The sequence below is a fragment of the Dermochelys coriacea genome, chromosome 5 (assembly GCF_009764565.3).
Source record: "Dermochelys coriacea isolate rDerCor1 chromosome 5, rDerCor1.pri.v4, whole genome shotgun sequence".
NCBI classification, from domain to species: domain Eukaryota; kingdom Metazoa; phylum Chordata; order Testudines; family Dermochelyidae; genus Dermochelys; species Dermochelys coriacea.
The window spans coordinates 2401827-2425171 of NC_050072.1; the positions used below are offsets into that span (position 1 = coordinate 2401827).

At 47.3% G+C, this 23345-nt stretch overlaps 1 protein-coding gene across 1 annotated transcript in view; it reads left to right on the forward strand.

Moving 5' to 3' along the window:
• Positions 1-3838: 3838 nt before the first annotated feature.
• The window catches only part of LOC119855705 (valosin containing protein), a 30572-nt gene continuing 11065 nt past the window's right edge, over positions 3839-23345 (forward strand). The window contains exons 1-7 of the mRNA XM_038402305.2: positions 3839-4058; positions 12906-13017; positions 13432-13604; positions 15835-15977; positions 18949-19079; positions 22199-22330; positions 22830-22932. Coding sequence (XP_038258233.1) covers positions 4042-4058; positions 12906-13017; positions 13432-13604; positions 15835-15977; positions 18949-19079; positions 22199-22330; positions 22830-22932 — 811 coding nt within the window. The 5' untranslated portion in view covers positions 3839-4041. The remainder of the gene's footprint in view (positions 4059-12905; positions 13018-13431; positions 13605-15834; positions 15978-18948; positions 19080-22198; positions 22331-22829; positions 22933-23345) is intronic.

Below are 23345 nucleotides of genomic sequence, written 5' to 3' on the forward strand. Positions count from 1 at the left end.
AATTGGTTAAAAGACAGGAAACATAGGATAGGACTAAATAATCAGTTTTCACAATGGAGAGAGGTGAACAGCAGGATCCCCTGAGAAAGGATCTATAATGGGACCTGTGCTGTTTAATGTATTCATGAATGATCTGGAAAAATAAGTGAACAGTGAAATGGTAAAGTTTGCAGATGATACAAAATTATTCAAGATAGTCAAGTCCAAAGCAGACTGCGAAGAGTTACAAAGGGATCTCGTTAAACTGGGTGACTGGGCAACAAAATGGCAGATGAAATTCAGTGTTGGTAAATGCAAAAATCATGCATATTGAAAAACATAATCCCAGCTATACATACAAAATTTTGGGGATCTAAATTAGTTGTTACCACTCAAGAAAGATCTTGGAGTCGTCATGGTTAATTCTCTGAAAACATCTCAGTGAGCAGAAGCAGTCAAAAAGGCTAACAGAATGTTAGGCACTATTAGGAAAGGGATACAAAGACAGACAATACCATAATGCTACTCTCTAAATCCATGGTGTGCCTACACCTTGAATATTGTGTGTAGTTCAGGTCAGCCCATCTTAGAAAGGCTGGAAAAAGTTCATAGAAAGGCAGCAAAGAAATCGAAAATATGGAGCAGAGGAGAGACTAAAAAGGAGAGGGCGGTTCAGGTTAGAAAAGAGATGATTAAAGGGGGATATATTAGAGGTCTATAAAACCATGACTGGTGTGAAGAAAGTGAATAAGGAAGTGTTTTATTTACCCTTTTCCACAATACGAAAACCAGAGGTCACCCGGTAAAATTAATTGACAGCAGGTTTAATACAAACAAAAGGAAGTACTTTTTCACACAATTAACCTGTGGAATTCATTGTCATGAGTTGTTGCGAGGGCCAACAGTATAATGAGTTCAAAAAAAAACTAGATAAGTTTCTGGAGGATAAGTCCAACAATGGCTATTAGCCAAGATGGTCAGAGATGCAACTCCATGCTTGTAGCGACCCCTAAACCTCTGACTGACAGATGACATAGTGAATCTCTCAGAATTGCCCTGTTCTGTACACTCTCCCTGAAGCTCTGGTATAGGCCACTGTCGTAGACAGGCTACTGGGTTAGATGGACCATTGGTCTGACTCCAGGCTGGATCTTATGGATCTCACAGAGGAGAGAGAAGTCCTCTGGATCCAGTCACTGAGGAAACCTTTTGTGGAGTGGTGGTGTTTTCATGCATGTGTGGATCCTGGTTCTTGTGAAACTAGCCAGCTCTGTAACAGACTAACCATTGGAGGGAAAACCTACTTTATAGGCAAGCTAATTATAGGAGAGGTAACTATTAATAAACGGAGACCCAGCTTTGCATTCTATTATTTAGTTTTGTGTTGTAACCAATTGTTTCCATCATTTTCTCTCTCAATTCTAGTTAAATCTTTATCCTTTCTTAAATAAACCTACTTTTTTTTTTTATTGTGCATGCTCACAGAGCTGTGAGTTACACAGGAGCAGTGGTTTAAGGCAGGGGTTCTCAAACTCCATTGCACCACGACCCCCTTCTGACAATACAAATTATTACACAACCCCAATAGGAGGGACCGAAGCCTGAGCCTGCCCCAGCCCCACCGCCCCAGGTGAGGGGGCCAAAGCCCCAGCCTTACCGTCCTGTGGGGGCCTGTAACCTGAACCCCAGCACCCATGGCCAAAGCCCTTTGGTTTTGGTTTCAGCCACTGGTGGTGGGCCTCAGGCTTTGACTTCAGCCCTGGACCCCAGCAAGTCTAACCCAACCCCGGTGACCCCATTAAAACAGGGTCACGACCCCCAGTTTGAGAACTACTGGTTTAAGGTGAAGCTAGTAAACAGGGCAGAGAATCTGGAATTACAGGGTGTAGCCAGTGGCAGGAGCCGGATATCAGGGGGGAGTGATTTGGGACTGGGGTGCACCTACTGCTAACCTGCAGGGTGAGGACATGGCAGGCCTAGCCCAGAGTGGGGTGCTTGACTGGCCAGTAGAGTTAAAGAGCTGACACCCAGCCAAGCAGAGTCAAGACTTCCTCCGGCAGGTCAGTCCAAGTGTGGATTTGCTGCAGGAAACTTTCCAGGCCTGGTCTCCCTGTGCTGCCCTCTTGGATCATCTAGTGCAGACCATTCTCTGCTCCTTCATGCAGCCTCACCTGCCACGTGGAACAGCCTCTACCTAGCAGTCTGCTTCATTCATTCTCCATCCCTTTCAGATCCTATCTGAGCACAGACCATAGCGCTGCTCCCTTCTCCACGGCTCATAATTTCTCCTCCTCTCGTTACTTAAGTTCTGTAAAGGATTGGGGGGGATGCAGTGGGCATGAAAGTGACTGTGCACCGTAGACTTGTGTCACCACCAAAGCTGAGCCTCTGAGCCATCTAACCAGTCCTTGTGCCCAGGGTCCCCAGCTGGCCGCTTTGGAGGAGCTCCAACTGGCAGACACTCATCAGGCTGCTGTACCAGCCCCAAACTTTGGGTCCCATGTACTCTCAGCTTGCTGGGGGAAGGCAGAATTTAAACACTGTTTCTGGGCTGTTAGGCATGCACATCAGGTGCAGATCCAGCATCTGACACCCCTCTTGGCAGTGGGGACCCCATAGTCCACATGCCTAGGTAGGCCCTGACGCTCCCAAGCAGCTGCTGCATGTTCTCAGAGTTCCACCATTGCTGCTGAGCCCCCTGGTTTACTGTTTCCCCCTTCTGGACTCACATAACAGTGTAAACAAGTAACTCTCAGGCTCTGTGAAGGAATTTCTAAACCCATGACATACTTTACTTTTAGATAGCACTGATCTATGGAAAGCAACAAATCTCCATGCAGATCCCTGCCTCAGTTTCCTCGCTACTGCAAGTGTCCTTTGGGACTTGTCACTGTCTCTTCAGGGGGCCTAGGATTCCTCCTACTCAATTTTATTTCCATTGCATCTCCCAGCAGTCCCTACCTCTCCTAAAAATGGCTGATGAGAAAACCTCCCTTTATAATAGTTGCAATCCCCGTTGGCACACTGTGACTACCCGCTGTGACTTCCGATCCCTCTGGTAATTCCTGGCCTGGTTACCAGCTCAGTAGAAGAGGTTTCCCCAGGTGTCAGTAGCTCATTGTCCTGCCAGGGCAGATTAGTCAATTGTTGACTGTCCCCTCAGCACAAGAAGGATGATGCAAGGATCCAGTGACAGACACCCGGCATGCCCAGCGTTCATGCAGGCTCACTGGAATTCATCACTCCACACAGATGGATGGCCGGCAGGTCACACGAGGCAGACCTGGATTGCAAAGCATGGCCCGAGATGTTCGCACAGTGTCCCCAGCCGGCTGCCGCTGGGCAACGAAGCCCCTGTTGAGACCCGCTTCTCTCAGCACAGCGGTGCTGCCATCCCAGCCTGGGTGCAGGGGCTGGGGGTCCCTGCTGAGACTGGCTGCTCTCAGCTGGAGCAGGTGGGACTGGGAGGCCCTTTCTGAGCCCAGGGACTCATTCACTGCCCATCTCTGACCCAAGGGGCAGAGAAACCAGCAGCAGCCCGGACCCACCCCCCCAAGGGTTAATATTGGTCTGTCAATCACCTTCCTTCCCTTCCTGATTGGCTGAACCTGTCCAGGTTTTACTGGGTCTTAGCTACTGATAGGGACGTTACTAGGCAGGATAGCAATGAGGGCGGGCCTGCCTGCCCCGTTTTTCCATTGGTGTATTTTTGTGATTGGCCGTACGTTTCGTGTTGCCGGGTAGAGTCACCCCTCTTCCTTGAGCACTGTGATTGGCGGACGAGGTGGCGGTTGGAGCTTTCTGATTGGCCAGAGCAATACGATTTTTTCCACTGGCTGCTCTGCTGCCAGCCTAAATTTCTGATTGGCGGGCGCGGCTTGTTGCTAGGCAGAGTAGCCGGCGCCGGGCGGAGCTCCGCTCCCGATGAGTCGGCTGTGAGGCTCAGTCAGAGCGAAGCGCCCGGAGCCGCCGCCAGCCCGAGCCGAGCCCGCTGGGGAGACCCCGAGACCCGCCGCCGCCAGCCCCGCTCCGAGGAGCCGCCCCCTCCCCCTCGCCCGCGCCATGGCCTCGGCATCCGAGTAAGTGCGGAGGGGCCGGGCCTCGCCCCCGCCCCCGCCCCCGCCCCCGGAGGAGCCGCGGAGCCGGTAGGCCCCGGCCTGGGCCCGAGCGGGCGGGCGCGGGGCAGCGCCGGGGGCCTGCCCCGGAAGCGGGCCCGATCCTGCTGTGTCATGCAGGCCCCGGGGGGCGGGCCCGGCGAGCGGGGCCTGGGCCTCTCGGCCGCGCGGGAGCCCGCAGAGGCAGAGGCGGCGGCGGCGGGGCCCAGCCCTTCTGGGGCGGGGCGGGCGCCCCGCTGGCCGGGCGCGGGGCAGGGGCCTCGCCGGGGAAGCGCCGGCCGGGGCTGGCCTGGGGTCCGGCGGCTGCCAGCGCACGCCCGGGCCTGGCGTCCCGGCCGCTCGGTGCACTTCCTGCTGCCCGAGAAATGCCGAGTCATGTGGTTACAAGATGGTGGGAGCTTCGGCTCCTGCCCCTGCGCCGTCCGCTCCCCCTTCAGGCCTCCTCGCTGCCGGGGGGGGTCCCCGCTTCTGACTTCGAAATCAGCCAGATTATGGCCATTAGTAAAGCGAGTCCCTCGGGGCCTAGGGCTCGGCCTGCTGGGCGGCCTGCCCCTCCACTGCTTTATTTTTCACTTTGCCCTTTCGGGGGGGGGGGTGTATTTCCGCTCGTCGGCCCCCAATTCTGAAGACACCGTGAAGTCTCGCATCGCGTCGCCCGGTGGCTGTCAGCTTTTACAAACAACCGTACCCCTTCCAGGAGTCCGATGTGTCTTGTGTCCCCCCCAGGTTGCACCTCACTGAAAAGCTAGGGGCTTACAAAATCGGACGTACAAATACAAAAGTGTCTCGGGGCACTGCTAGTGAAGAATTGCTGACTTTCTCATTTTACCATAGAATTATAAAATCAATTGGAATATAAACATTGTACTTACGTTTCAGCCTCAAGTATATAGAGCCGTATAAACAAATCATTTTCTGTGTGAAATTTTAGTTTCTACTGGTTTTGCTAGTGCTTTTTAATGTAGCCTGTTGCAAAACTAGACAAATACCTAGATGAGTTGATGTACCTCCTGGAAGACCTCTGCGTACCCCCAGCGGTACATGTACCCCTGCTTGAGAGCCACTGGTGTAGCCCTCAGGAACCCACAGGACAGCAGTTGTGGGAAGGTTTGGTTTTTAGACTCGGTTACGGCATAGAAGAAAATGGCAGATTCTTGGGAAGTTGATGGCCATCAGCGCCTCCAACCAAAATACCCCAGATTAAAAAATCATACTGATTGTCCTAAAAACAAATTCAGAGTAACCAGATAGATGGAAATGGGAGCTGCTGAGGGACTCAGTGTGAGAAGGCATGGACATGTTCCTTTGGAGATGTGGTTATGCCATATGGCAACTGAGAGGAATCCTCTATTTTCTTGTGCGGCATCTTGCTTCATATTGTTACACGCTGAGAATGGAGGTCCTCTTCAGCTTTTCAGACTTCACTAGGGTGATAGCTGCACAGCCACTGTGCAATGGGCAACCATTGAGATGACCTGCCACATAACTTAAAGGTGATCTTCCAAACGAAAGAGTATTTGGAACAAGCCATTCGCAAGTGTCAGAGGGGCATTCAGTGCCTTAGAAATCCATACCTTAACTCTTTGTTCTTTTTCAGGTCCCAAAGTCCAGACCTGCTGTGGATCAACAGTTCTGGCATGACACCAGATTGCTTTGTCCTGATGGGTCAGCTGCAGCAAGGATCTGCCATGGGTTTGGTGCCCATGGCAGAGTTCATGCTGGAACTGGTGATCTAAGATACACGTTTTGTCACTGAGTCACATTGACTGTGCCTCAAAATAAATCTGCTCCTGTTCTGCTTAGGAAAACTTTTCCCACCCTATGATTACAAGACAAGTCATTCTTTAACTGAATTAAATGATACTATTTTAATGACAATTTCTGGGCTCCTGTTGGTGGCAGCTGTCTTGCTGAGGTGACTCCTCTGATCACACCACGTGGGAGTCCAGTAACTGAGTAAACTATTTCAGCTTGGCTTTTAAGATTGTTTATCTTTTAAATATATAATTGATTAACCAATATTAGTAAATGGGAACTGACTATCTGGTAATGGGCTCTAATTGTGCTGTCCCAAATGACACCTCAGCAAGATGGCTGCCATCAGCAGGCAGCTTTAAGGAAAAATTGTGTTCTTTATTTTTATAAATACCTGAGGAAAGCACTACTTGCAGCACAAACATTCTGGCTCAATCTCTTACAAAACTGACCTCTCCCTAGGTATCTGTCAGTAGCAGGTCCACCTGAATCAGTGCTAAAACCAGTTTAACTATTAGCATAGAGGGTGCAAAACTCCTTTCCGATTCATTGCAGAAACATGAGTCTCAATCACATTTTCCATCACAGATGCATATAACTTTGCCCATCTATGTTAGCAGTAATTGTCAGCAGCAAGTTTCAGGGTGGTAGCCGTGTTAGTCTGTATCAGCAAAAACAATGAGCAGTCCTTGTGGCACCTTAGAGACTAACAAATTTATTTGGGCATAAGCTTTCGTGGGCTAAACCTCACTTCATCGGATGCATGGAGTGAAAAATACAGTAAGCAGTATATATATTGCAGCACATGAAAAGATGGGAGTTATATATATATACTGCTTACTGTATTTTTCACTCCATGCATCTGATGAAGTGGGTTTTAGCCCACGAAAGCTTATGCCCAAATAAATTTGTTAGTCTCTAAGGTGCCACAAGGACTCCTTGTTGTTTTTGTGTCAGCAGCAAGTCAATTTCCTAATGTGGATAGGCCCTCAGAGACCCAGACATAGTTGGTTCTTGCCTCCTGAGGAATATGTTGTCACAAGTGTGCTAATCAGTAATGTAGGTTCCTCTCTGCCCCTGCTCATTCATGCTGTGTACCACAGTATATGAGCTTCAGGTTTCATCACAAGCTAAAGCAGCAGGAGCTTTAACACAGGGAAATGATTAAGTGGCACGGACTGTAAAGCTTGTTTTGTTGGCAGACAGGAGACTTGGAAAGTTTCCCTTATAAAGGAAGGAAAGCAGTCTTTATGGATTGGGGCAGGAAAATACTGTGGGTGAGTGTTAGTGCTGGGATTTCTCATCTCAATTGGACCTCTGTACTGGGGAACATATCCTGACTTCTGGACTGTATTGAAGAGAGATTGAAACATGCCGTCAACTCTGCGTTTTAATCTAAACCCCCTCAAAAGTACAGTAAAACTTAACATTACGTATCTGTCTCATGGGTCAGTGTAAAAACAAAAGAGGACTGATCCATTTTCACTGGGCTCTCTGTAGTCTTAAGGACCTTGTCAAATTCCCTCTAATTCTCCTTTCCAGGCTAAGTAACTTCCATCTTTTTCACTCTCATCTGTACCCCTCTGATACTTACTCTCATCTGTAACTACCATGTAACCCTCTAAACACCCTTGTTCCTTTCACTGGAGCTGTTCATTGTCAGCAGTACCTCTAAGGTGAGGTGACTGAAACTGGCCCTGCTAGACTATATGAGCATACGCCACTGTTTGGAATAATGTCTTCTATTTGTAATGCCCTCAAGCCTCTCAGTGCTGTAAGTGCTGCAGTGTGCTGGACAGACGGCTTCTTCTGTCCATTAGACCTAAGGTTCCCAAACTTTTCTGATTGCGTACCCCCTTCCAGATTTACCAGCTGCAAGTTCAAAGCTCTACAGTGATTGGCGGTGAGGGCTCTGTATGTCACTGTATCTGTGTTCTCATTGGTACATCTTGAAATAAATTCATTACCATATTTTATATAACAAATTCCCACAGAGTTTTAAAGCTTCCTCTGAGCAGCTTATTATGAAAATGCAATAAATAAAATAATGAATAAAACCCACCATTACACAATTTCTCCAGTGTACACCCAGGGGTACGTGTACCAGAGTTTGGGAACCCCGGCATTATCCTCTTTTTCCTCTGAGGATCCTGCAAGTTTGAAGCTCTTTAACAGACTTTTTGCCTCTTGTGAATTAACTTATATTTACCCAAGCTAGGTGTCACCTGCTATTGTATTGCTCATTTCCCCAGTGTGTTTAAATCCATCAGAAGTTTCTCACCGTTTTCCATAGCTTTTTAATTCACATAACAACTTGTTTATAGTTTCAACTCACTGTCCATTTCCTCCTCCATTTTGCTAATAAATGTGCAAAGCTGAACCTACTGTCAGCCCCTAGGCTCACACTGCTAACCTCTTCCCCCCTCAGAGGCAGTAATTCACAATGCCATTTCCTGTCAATTCAACTTCTTAAGCTGGACAAGCACAAGTCTATGGGGCCGGATGTGCTGCATCCGAGGGTGCTAAAGGAGTTGGTGGATGTGATTGTAGAGCCATTGGCCATTATCTTTGAAAACTCATGGCGATTGGGGGAGGTCCCGGATGACTGGGAAAAGGCTAATGTAGTGCCCATCTTTAAAAAAGGGAAAGAGGAGGATCTGGGGAACTACAGGCCAGTCAGCCTCACCTCAGTCCCTGGAAAAATCATGGAGCAGGTCCTCAAGGGATCAATTTTGAAGTACTGAGAGGAGAGGAAAGTGATCAGGAGCAGTCAGCATGGATTCACCAAGGGCAAGTCATGCCTGACTAACCTAATTGCCTTCTGTGATGAGATAACTGGCTTTGTGGATGAGGGGAAAGTAGTGGACATGTTATTCCTTGACTTTAGCAAAGCTTTTGTCACGGTCTCCCACAGTATTCTTGCCAGCAAGTTAAAGACGTATGGGCTGGATGAATGGACTATAAGGTGGATAGAAAGCTGGCTAGATCATCGGGCTCAATGGGTAGTGATCAAGGGCTCCATGTCTAGTTGGCAGCTGGTATCCAGTGGAGTGCCCCAAGGGTTGGTCCTGGGGCCGGTTTTGTTCAATATCTTCATTAACTATCTGGAGGATGGCGTGGATTGCACCCTCAGGAAGTTTGCAGATGACGCGAAACTGGGAGGAGAGGTAGATACGCTGGAGGGTAGGGATAGGATACAGAGGGCCCTAGACAAATTAGAGGATTGGGCCAAAAGAAATCTGATGAGATTCAACAAGGACAAGTGCAGAGTCCTGCACTTAGGACAGAAGAATCCCATGCACTGCTACAGACTAGGGACCGAGTGGCTAGGCCGCAATTCTGCAGAAAAGGACCTAGGGGTTACAGTGGACGAGAAGCTGGATATGAGTCAACAGTGTTCCCTTGTTGCCAAGAAGGCTAACGGCATTTTGGGCTGTATAAGTAGGGGCATTGCCAGCAGATCAAGGGACGTGATCGTTCCCCTCTATTCGGCATTGGTGAGGCCTCATCTGGAGTACTGTGTCCAGTTTTGGGCCCCACACTACAAGTAGGATGTGGAAAAATTGAAAATAGTCCAGCAGAGGTTAGCAAAAATGATTAGGGGGCTGGAGCACATGACTTATGAGGAGAGGCTGAGGGAACTGGAATTATTTACTCTGCAGAAGAGAAGAATTGAGGAGGAATTTTATAGCCACTTTCAACTACCTGAAAGGGCGTTCCAAAGAGGGTGGATCTAGACTGTTCTCAGTGGTACCAGATGACCGAACAAGGAGTAATGGTCTCAAGTTGCCTTGGGGAAGGTTTAGGTTGGATATTAGGAAACACTATTTCACTAGGAGGGTGGTGAAGCACTGGAATGGGTTAGCTAGGGTGGTGGTGGAATCTCCTTCCTTAGAGGTTTTTAAGGTCAGGCTTGACAAAGCCCTGGCTGGGATGATTTAGTTGTGGATTGGCCCTGCTTTGAGCAGGGGGTTGAACTAGATGACCTCTTGAGGTCCCTTCCAACCCTGAGATTCTGTCATTCTATGATTAAGTCATGTATGAGGAACCTTATCAAAAGATGGGTTTTGTGCAGTTGGTGTCATTTACATTTGAAACTCGTAATGAGTTTGGGAGGAATGATTATTGCTTTGTAGAATCTGTGCTGCCTTCACTCCCTGAGGATATATGTTACTTTTCAAAACATTGTACTAGTCGCTTTTTAGACTTGCCATCAGTTCCCTCAGTATCACAGCCAAGATTCTCTAGTTTCTGACGTCCGAAGTCTCCCTTGGCTCTGTCTTTAAAGCTGGGCCACTAAGTTAATGACTTTCCAATCTCCAAGAGCAGCGCTGTTTGTAAGGACCTTGCATCTCCTTGTATATACCTACTGTTTCACCCATTGGATCCTATCTTGCCTGATGACTTACAGGTTTTGAGTTTCTTATATTGCTCTGTTACTTCCTCATGGGAAACTTGAGTCCTTGAGAACTCTTCCAAGACTGTTTTGTTGGGCTTTGGTCAGAACCCGTCAGTTCCTCCTCCAGTCACGCCCACAGCCTTTCTGCTTCTTACGGGTTTAAAGACTGCCTGCCTGGGTGATTGCACATAGCACTTTACATGTACAGAACTCTGTGTGGACCTTTATTAATCCCTTTCCTCATGAGATAGGAAGAGAGCCCTATTCTACAGATGGGGAAAGGCAGATACAGAGATCAGGGCCACACAAGTCTATGGAAAGATGCATGCTTCCTGACTCAAGAGTTTGTGTTTTTCTTTAGGTCAGTACTGCCTCTCTGGTTATTCTGAATTTGCCTCTTAGCTGTAACTGGTTGTCTGTCACAGCATACTTGTGCTCAAGCTGGATTTCCAAACAGTTCCCAGATAAGGCAGCTGCCCTCCTGTTATTCCTGTGATCTCTTCTCCAAAGTGACAGGGAAGGGGCCAGTGCTGCATAGTTGTCCGCTCAGCAAAAACTGTCATCACTACACTGAAATCACATTGCATGTACTACCACTTGTCTGCATGTCTGTAACATTTTTCTTAAAGATTCAGTGAACATGCAAAACAAAACAACTGATCATCCGTAGTCAGCATTCCCCAGGAAAGTTAATGCAGAACGCTGCACCCGCTTGCTCTGCTCACCACCTCCCCAAGGTTTGCTCTCTGAAAACTGTTGTTTGTTGCCCCCAAAGGAGTTACATACAGCCTAATTGTGCAACCATCAGTGTTGTCCAGTGGAACCCCTCTGCTCCCATCCTGCGTTAACACGGGCATATTACTAAGGATAGTATTATTAAGGATAGTAAGAGTTGCCTTTTTGTTGGAACCAAACCAACCTGCTTTTCATATTTATCACTCACGTATGGTATCTCTAAACTGTCCAGTTGTGCCAGTCAGCCGTTGTTAAGGGAGCAGTTAAAATGCTCTGCTGATGCTGTTCCAGAACAGCTTGCAACTTCTGCAAGCTCTTAAATGATCACTTGGTTCAAAATCATACTTTTAAAAAAACAACCCAAAACTTTTTGCTTAGTATGTTAGATGTTGAAAATGTATCTCCTCAGCATTTTTTGCTCTTCAATTTACTCAGTTTATTTTCATTGCCCAAACGATCGGTTTCATTTCTTGGTGTGTATTAGCATAAAGCTGCAATGTTCTGTGTTTGAATGCTGCAGGGAAATGTTTACATCCAAACAAAACTTTTCATGGACGCTTTAAAACAAGGGTGGGCAAACTTTTTGGCCCAAGGGCCACGTCTGGGAATAGAAATTGTATGGGGGGCCATGAATGCTCACAGAATTGGGGTGGGGGTGTGGGCTCTAATTGAGGGAGGTGGGGCCTGAAATAAGGAGTTCAGGGTGCGGGAGGGGACTCCAGGAGGGGGGAGTGGGATATGGGGTGGGGTGAGGTGTGGGCTCCAGGCTAGGGATGAGGAGTTTGAGGAGTGTAGGAGGGTGCTCTGGGCTGGGACTGAGGGGATTGGAGGGCGGGAGTGAGATCAGGGCAGGGGGTTGGGGTGTGGGCTCTGGGGTGGGGATGAGGGGTTTGGGGTACAGGAGGGTGCTCCAGGCTGGGATTGAGGGGGTTGGAGGGCAGAAGGGGGATCAGGGCTGGGACATGCGGTTGGGGCGTGGCTCGGGGGGCAGGCTCCAGGCGGCTCTTACCTTAAGTGGCTCCCGGAATTAGCTGCATATCCTTTCTCTGGCGGAGGTGCAGCCAGTCAGCTCTGCACACTGCCCCGCCTGCAGGCACCGCCCCTGCAGCTCCCATTGGCTGTGATTCCCGGCCAATGGGAGCTGTGGGAGCAGCGCTTGGGGCAGGGGCTGCATGCAGAGCAGAGCCCCCTGGCTGCCCCGACATGTAGGAGCCAGAGGGGTACCATGCCACTGCTGCCGGGAGCCACATGTAGCGGCCCCCGACCCTGCGCCCCAGCTGGAGTGCCAAAGCATGGCAAGCCCCAGACCCCACTCTCCAGCAGGAGCTCAGGGGGCTGTCTTAAAACAGCTGGCGGGGCATAGTTTGCCCGCCCCTGCTTAAAACTATTCATCAATGTGATTAGGTTTGTTAGTTTTACCTGACAGCCTTCAGTAGGCTAAACTCATTTGAATTGGGGAACTGTAACATTGTCCTTGTGTGTAATCTGGGATTTGTGACCAGATAGAGTCCACCCTCCTGGCCATTACTGTGGGATTGTTAAGCCCACAATTTGCATATGAATGCTGGTGTTTGTCTTGATACTGTGTCTTTGTTTTTAGGCAAGAGACATTCCAGGAGGGAACATCTTGATGGTCCTGTTTTTCATAAATATCTTCATATTTTACTTCAAAGCTACCAAATTAGCTAAAATCACTTTCTTACAGAACATAGTTCTGCCCTCTCACTTTGCTCTCCATGTAGAACTGAACCAGTTTCACTCAACAAGATAATTGTATTTTGTCTTTCAGACAGGTTTAGTTTGTAAAAGAAAAGGCAGCCAAGGAGGTTTTTAATGTGTGTAGACAATGGTGACCAAAGCAGGGTTTGCCCACAAAGGGAGGAGCAGTATTATCCAGGTTCAGCAGTTGTGTTTCTTTCCAGTTCTAAAGCGGACGACTTATCTACCGCAATTCTAAAGCAGAAGAACAGGCCCAATCGGTTAATTGTTGATGAAGCCATCAATGAGGACAACAGCGTCGTATCACTGTCACAGGTATGTCTCAAGTAAAGTTAGGAACGGTGTAGTTAATATGCAAACTTTCAGTGTCTTTCACCCTGAAACTCGGTATTAGGCCATTGTTGAACATGCTATATGAATGTAAAGATTATATAGAAAGCCATGAGGAAAGAACAGATGGGCTGTGATGGGTGAAAATGGTTTCTTATAGGTCTCTTGCTTGTAAGACTTCTGAGCAATTATCATTGTTCTCTAATGATGCTAGCGTTCAAGCAGGAGGCCTTGCCCTTGCTCCAGGATTGGGAGTTGTGGGATCCCATATGTCTTCATGGGTTACTCAACACTACTATTACCAAGATGTAGCACTTTGGGGTCAGGTTGCTGCTGTCTTCCAAACGGTTGCATTCTGGCCTTGGCAAATGCATGGTCTAACTCTGTCACTGTTCACAGGCAAAAATGGATGAATTGCAGCTGTTCAGAGGAGACACAGTTCTGCTAAAAGGAAAGAAGAGGAGAGAAGCTGTCTGCATTGTCCTGTCAGATGATACCTGCTCAGATGAGAAGATTCGCATGAATAGGGTTGTTCGTAACAACCTGAGAGTGCGCCTTGGTGATGTGATCAGGTGAGGTTTGCTTTGCTAGCTTGATGCATCTTTCTGGATTTGTTTAGCTGGCTCTGAACTAATTCAGTCAGTAATGGAGATTGGGATTGTAGCAAGTGTTTAGTTACCCTTCAGGGTAGTACTAAGAAGCAGTGCCTCTTAAAAGAGAATGTCTGTAGCTGGAATCTAAAATGTGCTGCTAGCTATATGACTATTCCCAGCACCTGTACAGGGGAACTATGTTCTGTGGATACAAGAGGGGTTTTCAAAAGAGCTCAGGTGATTTTAGGAGCACAAGTTCCATCACTAAATCTCTTAGCTATCTTTGAAAATCCCACCCCACATCACAGATCTCTCTTCTCCTGAAATGTTCCGTTTGACCGTTGCATAGTATAAGCCTATGTCTTTTCACAGTCTGATTATTAGTAGAAATGGTAATTTCAGTGGAAAGGGATATTGTATTTCCTCATAGTGTCTGTAGCTTAGTCATTGAACTTTTGCATGAGAAGCAGAAGTTGATACTGTTTGGAAAAGTAAAAGTGACTAATCTGTTTTCATTGTCAAAGTGGAATGAAAAGTGAAACAATCAAATAACATAACTAGTGAACAATTAGAATATAAAGATCCTTTCCATTTTAATCTGAGGGGTTAGCAACTCATGCAGACGTGTGGTGGGAGTCCTGTTGCTTGAGACTTCTAAAAAGTAGAGTGAGCTAGCACTATAACATGCATCATAGGGAACAGTCTTGCATTGACTTGAGGGAGATGAACTAGATTATCTAACAGAGGGAAAACCTGTAAATGGCTCTAAATCACAGCAATGTCCTTTTGTGTGCACAAGTTGTGGAGGGTCAGCTACTGAGTTGGCTCCTAATCCAGCACTCCCCAAATGTTGGGTGGGCATCTGAAGCTCCCTCCTGTTGCTTGCACAGGATTTTCAGGAGTGAGATCTAGTAGATTCTTCGGACTTTGCAAAATATATTTTTTGGTATCTTTGTAGAGGACTGAGATGCTTTCTAATGGAGTACCCCAAAGTGGCAAGCTTTGAACAGCACATGGGAAAAGGTGAAATCTGAGCTGATCAGGCTGTGTAGCTATGATACTAGATTGAAAGTTAAGATGGGCTTGAGTAGAGTACATAGCTGATGTTTACGGCTGTAACAATTACTTATGACGTGACTATTCCTCATAACCCAGTATCTTCTCTCCTCTATCATTCGTCTCTTACCTCCTAAAATTTCAAATAATCTTTTCCAAATCCTCTGTCTCTCAGCAGCTAATCATCTCTCCTTTCATCCATTTATCTCTACCTAGGTCTCTGTCCGGTGCCGCCTCTTGAGATTTCATTCCAAAACCGCAATCACTTGTCTTCACTTGGTCCGAGAGGCCAGAAATCGCTGAATTCTCGTTGGCCTCAGACTTGTCCTTGCTTATCTCCTTTGGCTGTAAATTTCCTGTTGCATTTCTTACTGTGGCCTTGCCTCTGCCGAAATCCTGATTCATGTCTTTATCACACTTCCGAATTCCTCCTGCCTCTGGGCCACTTGGTCTCTTCCTTTATTCTTCAACTTAATTCCTTCTTTATAAAACATTTGCTAACATGGTATATAAGGGGCGCTGTGCAAAGCAAGGCTTGAAAACACTCAGGTGAACAGTAGGACACACTCTAGGTGCAAGCTTCTGCTAAGTGAAATTGACACGTCTCTTGTCACTTGCTGATTCTAGTGAGATCTTAGTTTCACAATTGCTCAGTAGCTTTTTCCAAAGTGATTAGGAGCTGGAGCTCAGTTTTCTGGTGTTGCAGTCAGGAAGAGAGGGATTTTTTCTGCCTCCTTTATAGTCTTGCCAGGAGCAGCTGCTTGTTAAAATGAAAAGTAGCTGTTGAGTCTTCCAGCTGCCCAGAATGCACTAGGTAATAACTGGGGAGGTGGACAGATTCTTGTCCACTTCACTCTGCTGCTTGGGAAGGAGGCTCTGAAAGAACAAGGTTTGGGAGCAAGAGTGGGAAGCTGCTCTTTTCCAGCAGTCATAGTGGGAAGGGTGGAGAAGAACAGAGGGAAATGAGCAGAGTGAAGGACAAGCCCTAGGGTGGGTGTCAAGGGAGCTCTTCACATACTCGCAGAGCAGGGTGGATGCACGCTGGGGTTTTCATCCTGGCATTGGGAGTCTCTGTGTTTTGTGCCTGCTTTTCCTTGCTCTGTGTATAAGAATGAAATGAGTTGTAGCTCACTGGAATCTGCTTGTGTTTCAGTATCCAGCCCTGCCCAGATGTGAAGTATGGCAAACGCATACATGTGTTACCGATTGATGACACAGTGGAAGGGATCACAGGGAATCTGTTTGAGGTCTACCTCAAGCCATACTTCCTGGAAGCATATAGACCAATCAGAAAAGGTAATGAAACCTACCCCTAAAATCAGGGAGAAAGGTGAAAGATTGTGACATACTTTGTAATGAGACTGACCATAAGGAGAAGAGCTCCAGAAACTTGCCTGAGTCTGTACATGGCATTAGGGTAGCTTGAGTCTGACTGGCATCTTTGTGACTACGGGTATGTCTATACTGCAATTAGACACTCGCAGCTGGCCCATGCCAGCTGGCTCAGACTAAGGCATGGTTTAATTGCAGTGTAAACTTCTGGGGTCGGGCTGTAGGACCCTGCGAGGTGAGCTGCAGTCCGAGCTCGAAAGTCTGTACTGCAATGAAACAGCCGGGCAGTCCGAGCCCTGGGTGCCTGAGTCAGCTGTCATGTTCCAGCTGTGGGTTGTTGTTTGCAGTGTAAATGTACCTCCAGTCCTGCCGTGCCTGGCCTCACTTCCACCACTGAGGAGCAAGTAAGTTGCCAGCTGCTGGCTGGCTCAGAGCAGCATAATGGTCCTCTAGTCACAGGGTTTGTGTGGCTCTACAACTGCTTGGTGCACACCCAGAGAGGGTCATGTGAGGCTGGGGAGAATCTTGTTAAACTAACTTCTTTTTTTACGGGACTACACGGTGGTTTGATAAAGACAATGGTGTTGACACAATATTCTTAGGCTTTTTTTGATTTTTGTACTCCACAAGATTGTGAGTAAGAACCTAGAATGATATAAAATCAATATGGTATATACTACATGGATTAAAAACTGGTTAACTGACAGGTCTCAATGTAATTGTAAATGGGGGATCGTAACTGTTGACTTGGTATGTTTGTAGTGGGTCCTGCAGCAACTGGTTCTTGGCTGAACACCATTTAACACTTCTCCCAGGTCACTGATTAAAAACAGAAAATGATCACTGATAAAGTTTGCAGGTGACCTACTGGTTGGGAGAGTAGTAAATAATGAAGAGAGCAGGTCAGTGAGACAGCGAGATCTGAATCTCTTGAGAAGCTGGTCATTAGCAAACAGTAAGCGCTTCCGTCTGACCAAATCTAAAGTTGTGTGTCAAGAACAAAGAACACAGGTCAGACTTGTAGCATGGGGGACTCTACCCTGGAAAGCGGTAGTTGTGCAAAAGAATTGGCATTCGTGGTGGATAATCAGCTGAACATCAACTCCTAGTGCAACACTGGTCCAAAGGGTTAATGTGATCCTGGGATGGATAACAGGGAAGTACCTTCATGGGGAACAGAAACTTGATAATAGGTGGCTCTTCAATCTAGCAGACAAAGGCAGAACAAGAGCCAATGGCTGGAAGTTGAAGCCAAACAAATTCAGACTAGAAATAAGGTACACGGTTAACAGTGAGGGTAATTAACCATTGGAACAACTGACCAAGGGTTGTGGTAGATTCTCCACCACTAGCAATTTTTAAATCAAAATTGGATGTTTTTCTAAAAGCTCTGCTTTAGCTCAAATATGAATTAATTCAGGGAAGTCCTAGGGCTGATGTTATAAAGGAGGTCAGACTAGATCAGCGGTTCTCAGACTGTGGGTCGGGACCCCAATGGGGTTGCCAGGGCTGACTTTAGACTTGCTGTGGCCCAGGGCAAGGGCCAAAGCCGAAGCCTCCCCCATCTAGGGCCGAAGCCCAAGGGCTTCAGCCCTGGGTGGCTGGGATCAGGTTACAGGCCCCCTGCCTGGTTCTAAAGCCCTTGGGCTTTGCCCCCTGTCCAGGGTGGTGGGGCTTGGGCTTTTCCCCTCCTCCACCCCGGGCAGTGGGATTGGGCAGGCTCAGGCTTCAGTCCCGGCTCCTGGGATCATGTAGTAATTTTTGTTGTCAGCAGGGGGTCGTAGTGCAATGAAGTTTGAGAACCGCTGGACTAGATGATCACAGTGGTCCTTTCTCATCTTCTAATCAAGCCAAGGGATCAGAGAAGGGAATATGTCAAACTAAGGTATCTGGCCAGTCAGGGTTTCTCCCCTGGGGTAGACACTACACAGAGCTAAGTGCCTTTTGTATGGAGAATTGTCCTGCTCTGGTATTCAGAATTTCCCACTTCCCCTGCCTACTTCTGGTGCTGCTGGCTAAGAGTCCCCCCCCTCCCCAGGCCAGTGCTGACAGCTTGGTGATTGGAGGGGAAGGCCGTCTAGATACCATACTATCTCTCAAACTCCCACGGAATGAAAATGGGGAGAGGAAGGGAAAGTGAGAGGAGAGACAGGAGATGAGTGGATACGCTGCACTCCCAGGTTTGAAACTTGAATTCTGGCAGTCACTTGTTTTGCACACAGGGAAAAAAAGCAAGGGAGCCTTGGTTGGAATGACCTTCTTTTCCTCCCATCTTCCTCTGCAAGTGTAACTGACAGCATGAAGGAATTTAGTTACTGTGCATTGAGGATGGGGCTCATTGAATTGGTTTCTTCTGGCCACTGCATTGTAGTTTTGGCATTGGGCTTTCTCTTATCCCACTACTAGCTGGTCAGTTTGGCTGATTTTCTTTCTGGGTCTGATTCCCAGTATAGAACTCCCTTCCTCTCAGATCTGCAGTTCCTGCACCTGTGGGAAAGCCAGGCGGCCTGTATTGGGGATCTGTAGTCACTCACTTTGAGAGCAAGCATGATGCCGTTTGCATCCTGACTTACGTGGTGTTGGTCAAGCCTCCCCAAGGAAGGCATTGGCAGCTCCATAGCCCAGATCTTACCTGTGCAGGTTATTTCACTATCTTTTGAGTGGAGAACTCTTCTCTCCTCACAGCTGTTGACATTATTTCTGATCAAAGTTTTGGAAATGTTAACCACACGAGAGGCAGTTTGGCATGCTGACAGTTACAGTACATGCCGTGTTAGGAATAAAGACGGACAGCATTGGTAAACGGCAGCTACGGGCACCTCTTTTTATTACCAAGTACAAGCAGTCTGTCCCATTGGGCCTCTTTGGTAGCATGACTCTGACATTGTACATGCTCTGGTAACTGCAGATCATTGAAATCTGATGGTTTTTCCAGGTGACATCTTCCTTGTGCGTGGAGGGATGCGTGCTGTGGAGTTCAAAGTGGTGGAGACAGACCCAAGCCCTTATTGTATAGTGGCTCCAGATACAGTGATCCACTGTGAAGGGGAGCCCATCAAACGAGAGGTAAGCTGAGCCCCAGCACCTGGTTTCTCCCACAGTACCCTTTCTGCAGAAGGGAATCTATTCTGGGGGATCTCTGTGTGCTTGCTGTGCAAATTTCACACTTCCCTTTGGAGCATCTAATATTAACCATTGTCATACAATGGTCTCTGTTCTGGAAGCTTAAATTCATAACTTTGCTAGACTCTACAGATCACGGATTTAATAAAGAGACTGGATTTATGGCTTAAGACAACAGTCTGTAATCCAGGTATCAGAGTAGCAGCCCTGTTAGTCTGTATTCGCAAAAAGAAAAGGAGTGCTTGTGGCACCTTAGACTAACAAATTTATTTGAGCATAAGCTTTCGTGAGCTACAGCTCACTTCATATGCATCCGATGAAGTGAGTTGTAGCTCACGAAAGTTTATGCTCAAATGAATTTGTTAGTCTCTAAGGTGTCAGTCTGTAATCCACTAACCCTCTTGTTTTGTCCTATGACTGCAGAGGTGTTAACAGACCACTTCACCTTGAATGGTCTCTTACAGCATGTGTTAATTACTTGTACTAAACGATTTGTTCCACCTTGTGTTTAGCTATGACGCTCTTTGGGCTTGTCTACACTTAAAATGCTGCACACTTCAGTGCAGACGCCACCTATGCCAACGGGAGGGGCTCTTGTGTCAGTGTAGGTAATCCATCTCCCCGAGAGGCAGTAGCTGGGTTGATGAGAGAATTGTCCTGTTGACCTAGCACTGTCTGCACCAGGGGTTAGGTCGGTTTAATTGTGTCGCTCAGGGGTGTGGATTTTTCACACCCCTGAGCAGCACAGATATTCCGACTTAACTTCCTAGTATTCCGACTTAACTTCCAAGTATAGACCAGGCTTGAGTCCCTTTCCCAGACCTGAAGAAGATCTCTATGTAAGCTCGAAAATTTGTCTCATTTACCAACAGAAGTTGGTCCAATCAAAGATGTTACCTCACCCACCTTGTGTTCTGTTCCTGCAGTTCCTATGGTCTGTAGCAGATAATGTATATGATGTGGCTGACCAACTCAACTCTTTTCCTGTCAGGAAAAGGAGTGAATGTGGACATTAGAAAAGACTTCCAAAAGCGTCTGGTTGTGTGTGTGTGTGTGTGTTTGTTGTTTTTTGGGTGCCCAATTTGGGATACCTAGAGGGGGGCTGATTTTTGGAGAGCACTTCTTGCAAATCAGGCCACTATACAGTGTCTCGGGTTGGCCATTCTGCATTTAGGGTAGGAAACGCTGAAGGTACTAGGCATATGGTCCCTACCTTTCATTAGGCACAGGTGCCTTTGAAGTCTCATGAAGGAGAATCTAGAGTGTGCGCCCATACAGCAGTGTCTGCAGCCACTCACCTAGCTATCTGCTGAAAACCATTCACATTACGTTAATAACTATGGCTGAGTACAGATCTCTGAACAGCCACAAGACCTGAAATGCTGCCACTAACACTGTAGGGTTTGAATGTTACACTGATAGCATTAGCTAGAGCTGGCTTTGAACTTTCTGCAGAGTTTGGTATCTTTACCTTCCATACTGTGTGTAAGTCAGTCCTAAAATAAGAGCCTCTCATATGGTGTAACTGCCAGTTAGCCTAGGTGCTTTGAGTGGCTTGACTGAAATGCATCTACCTAATTCCTTAAACTATAGCTAATCCCTGACGTTGGGCTTCCCGGTCTAATTTTATCGCCAGGTTAGCAATACTAGAGGGTTGCACGCATTGGTACTTATGCAGACCCAGATGGTGGGAGGGGCAAGAATACAGCCTTCATCCCTGAACTTAGAGCTTTTTTACAAGAAACTGCCACTAAACCTACATTTGATTAACTTGTCTAAGCTACTTTGCTTTGTTTTATCAGTTTCATATCAGCTTCCCCTTGACAGTACCCATTTGTTGCTGCTTTTCTTCCCACTGGTGCCTAGACCGTTCCTGAAATTGGACATGTTCTTCAAGTGGCAGACAGAGGCGTGCCATTGAGTTGAGTGTTAGGTGTCACTTCACTCAGCCAGTGTACTTGTGGCACTTTAGAGACTAACAAATTTATTTGAGCATAAGCTACAGCTCACTTTATCGGATGCATATGAAGTGAGCTGTAGCTCACGAAAGCTTATGCTCTAATAAATTTGTTAGTCTCTAAGGTGCCACAAGTACTCCTTTTCTTTTTGCGAATACAGACTAACACGGCTGCTACTCTGAAACCAGTAAACTGTGGATCTTCAGCCAGACCTTTAGCTTTTGCCAGAACCACTCAGCTCTGAACTGTGCCAAAAGAGGAAACACTCCCATAAATGGTCCTTGATGTCATGTAGGAACTTACTGTAAAGAGTCCAATTTTGCTAGTTGGTGATATGCTCTTAGTGTAGTGACACATCAGGTGCGGTGATACCAAGGCATTTGGATACCACAGTGATGGACGTGGCATAAGAGCTAGAACAGTCTTTGGGGCTAGCATCATAGTCTGTTGCTTGGTGCGAACCAACTCCCTCACAAGCCTGAAATGTATTGTATGTGGTAGGAGGCAAAGTACTGGCATATGGATCTAATTCTGGGAAGGACATTGAAAGGGATGAGAGACCCGGGCAGTATCCCTGCTCCCCTAACAGCTGCTGGGTGGTGGGAGGTATTTTAAAACCATTCAGATTTCACTTTTAAATTTGCTGGAGCTCCTGTGTAGCCACATCACGGGCTGTCGGTCAACAGTCTCCACTGCACAGTTAGGTAGCTTACTCAAGAAGCTAGGTTTGTGGTCACGCCATGATTATAGCTTGAGATGAATACTGCTTAGCAGTGACACACCCTTTTCACTCTCTGAAGGGAGTTACAAACATTGCCCCTCTCAGCACCTCACCATTTTACAGCTGAGGAGATCAATGCTGAGACACTGTGACTGGCCCAAGGCCACAGGCAAATCCATTAGAACTGGTTCCCAGTTTTGTGCTATGGCCAATAGCCTGTGCTCTTCTGTAATCCAGTTGGAGGAAAAGAAACTTGCAAGTCCTGTGGGGATCCCCACTGCTTTCTCCAGTGTCTAAGGGCTCCCAGGTCCTGCGTGACTGAGGAGAGTGTTAAACTAAGTCTCTTGTTTCCTTTGTGCACTAATGACTTTCCCTGCTGGCAGGATGAGGAAGAGTCCCTGAATGAAGTGGGCTATGATGACATTGGAGGCTGCCGGAAGCAGCTGGCCCAGATCAAGGAGATGGTGGAGCTTCCACTCAGACACCCTGCACTTTTCAAGGCCATAGGTGTGAAGGTAAGGGTCGACCTGCTAAGCTCTGCAAGTGCCACATGAATGATCAGCCTAGCTCAGTGCTTGAAGCTCTGCTGGGATCTTCCTTCTTGGTCCAGCAAGAAGTTGGGAGTGTGCTCGGTGCTGGGGGGAAGTAACCTGTGACCTTTCTTGCTGACCTCAGGAGTCCCATTGCTGGCCTAGGTGTTCAGGCTACCACTCTGGTGGATGCGGAGTGAAAAGCTAGAAGCCATGGTCTATTGCACAGTGCTTGTCCCTGGAGAGACAGTGATGTGAAGAGCAGAGCCTCACTTTGGAACAGCCCTGCCACCTGTTGGAAAGTTCTAGTTTCTGTGTACTGCAGAAAGACATTAGCAGTGTTGATAAGACTTATTGTTGCTGCCTGAACTTGCATCAGAGCTTTGGAGTGAATGCACTCCTCAGATTCTCTTCAGGTTCATTAGGAATCTACATTGATGTTTAAAATTAATGTACTAACAAAGGCCCTGCTCCTTGTCCTCAGCCTCCCCGTGGAATCCTGCTGTACGGCCCTCCTGGTACTGGTAAGACCCTGATTGCACGTGCAGTGGCTAACGAAACTGGAGCTTTCTTCTTTCTGATCAATGGTAAGTTGCATGAATTCCTTGTGCCCCAAATCTATTTTAAGCACTCGTTTGAAATGTGCATCCAGCTCATGGGGACAGAAGACATCAATGCTGTTTGTAAAACAGTCCTCAGCTGAGTGGAGCCACCTTCTTTTTAAGTCTTTCCTGACCTGTTTCAAGCATGCCTCTGGGCCTTTTGCAGCCCATCCTTGTGAAAACCTCTCTAGTGTCAGCATGGAGTAAACTATAGTCTCCTCATAGACAAGAAGAGTTGTAAAGATGTGTTCAGATCTAGGACCTAGATTCTTTCATCTGCTGAGGGGAGTGTGGCGGTTGTGGGTTGACACATCTGATTAGAAAATACATCAGCAAAGAGTTTCAGCCTGTGCCAGCATGTTTCATTCTTGAAGGGGTAATGCTACCTGGCTGGTCTG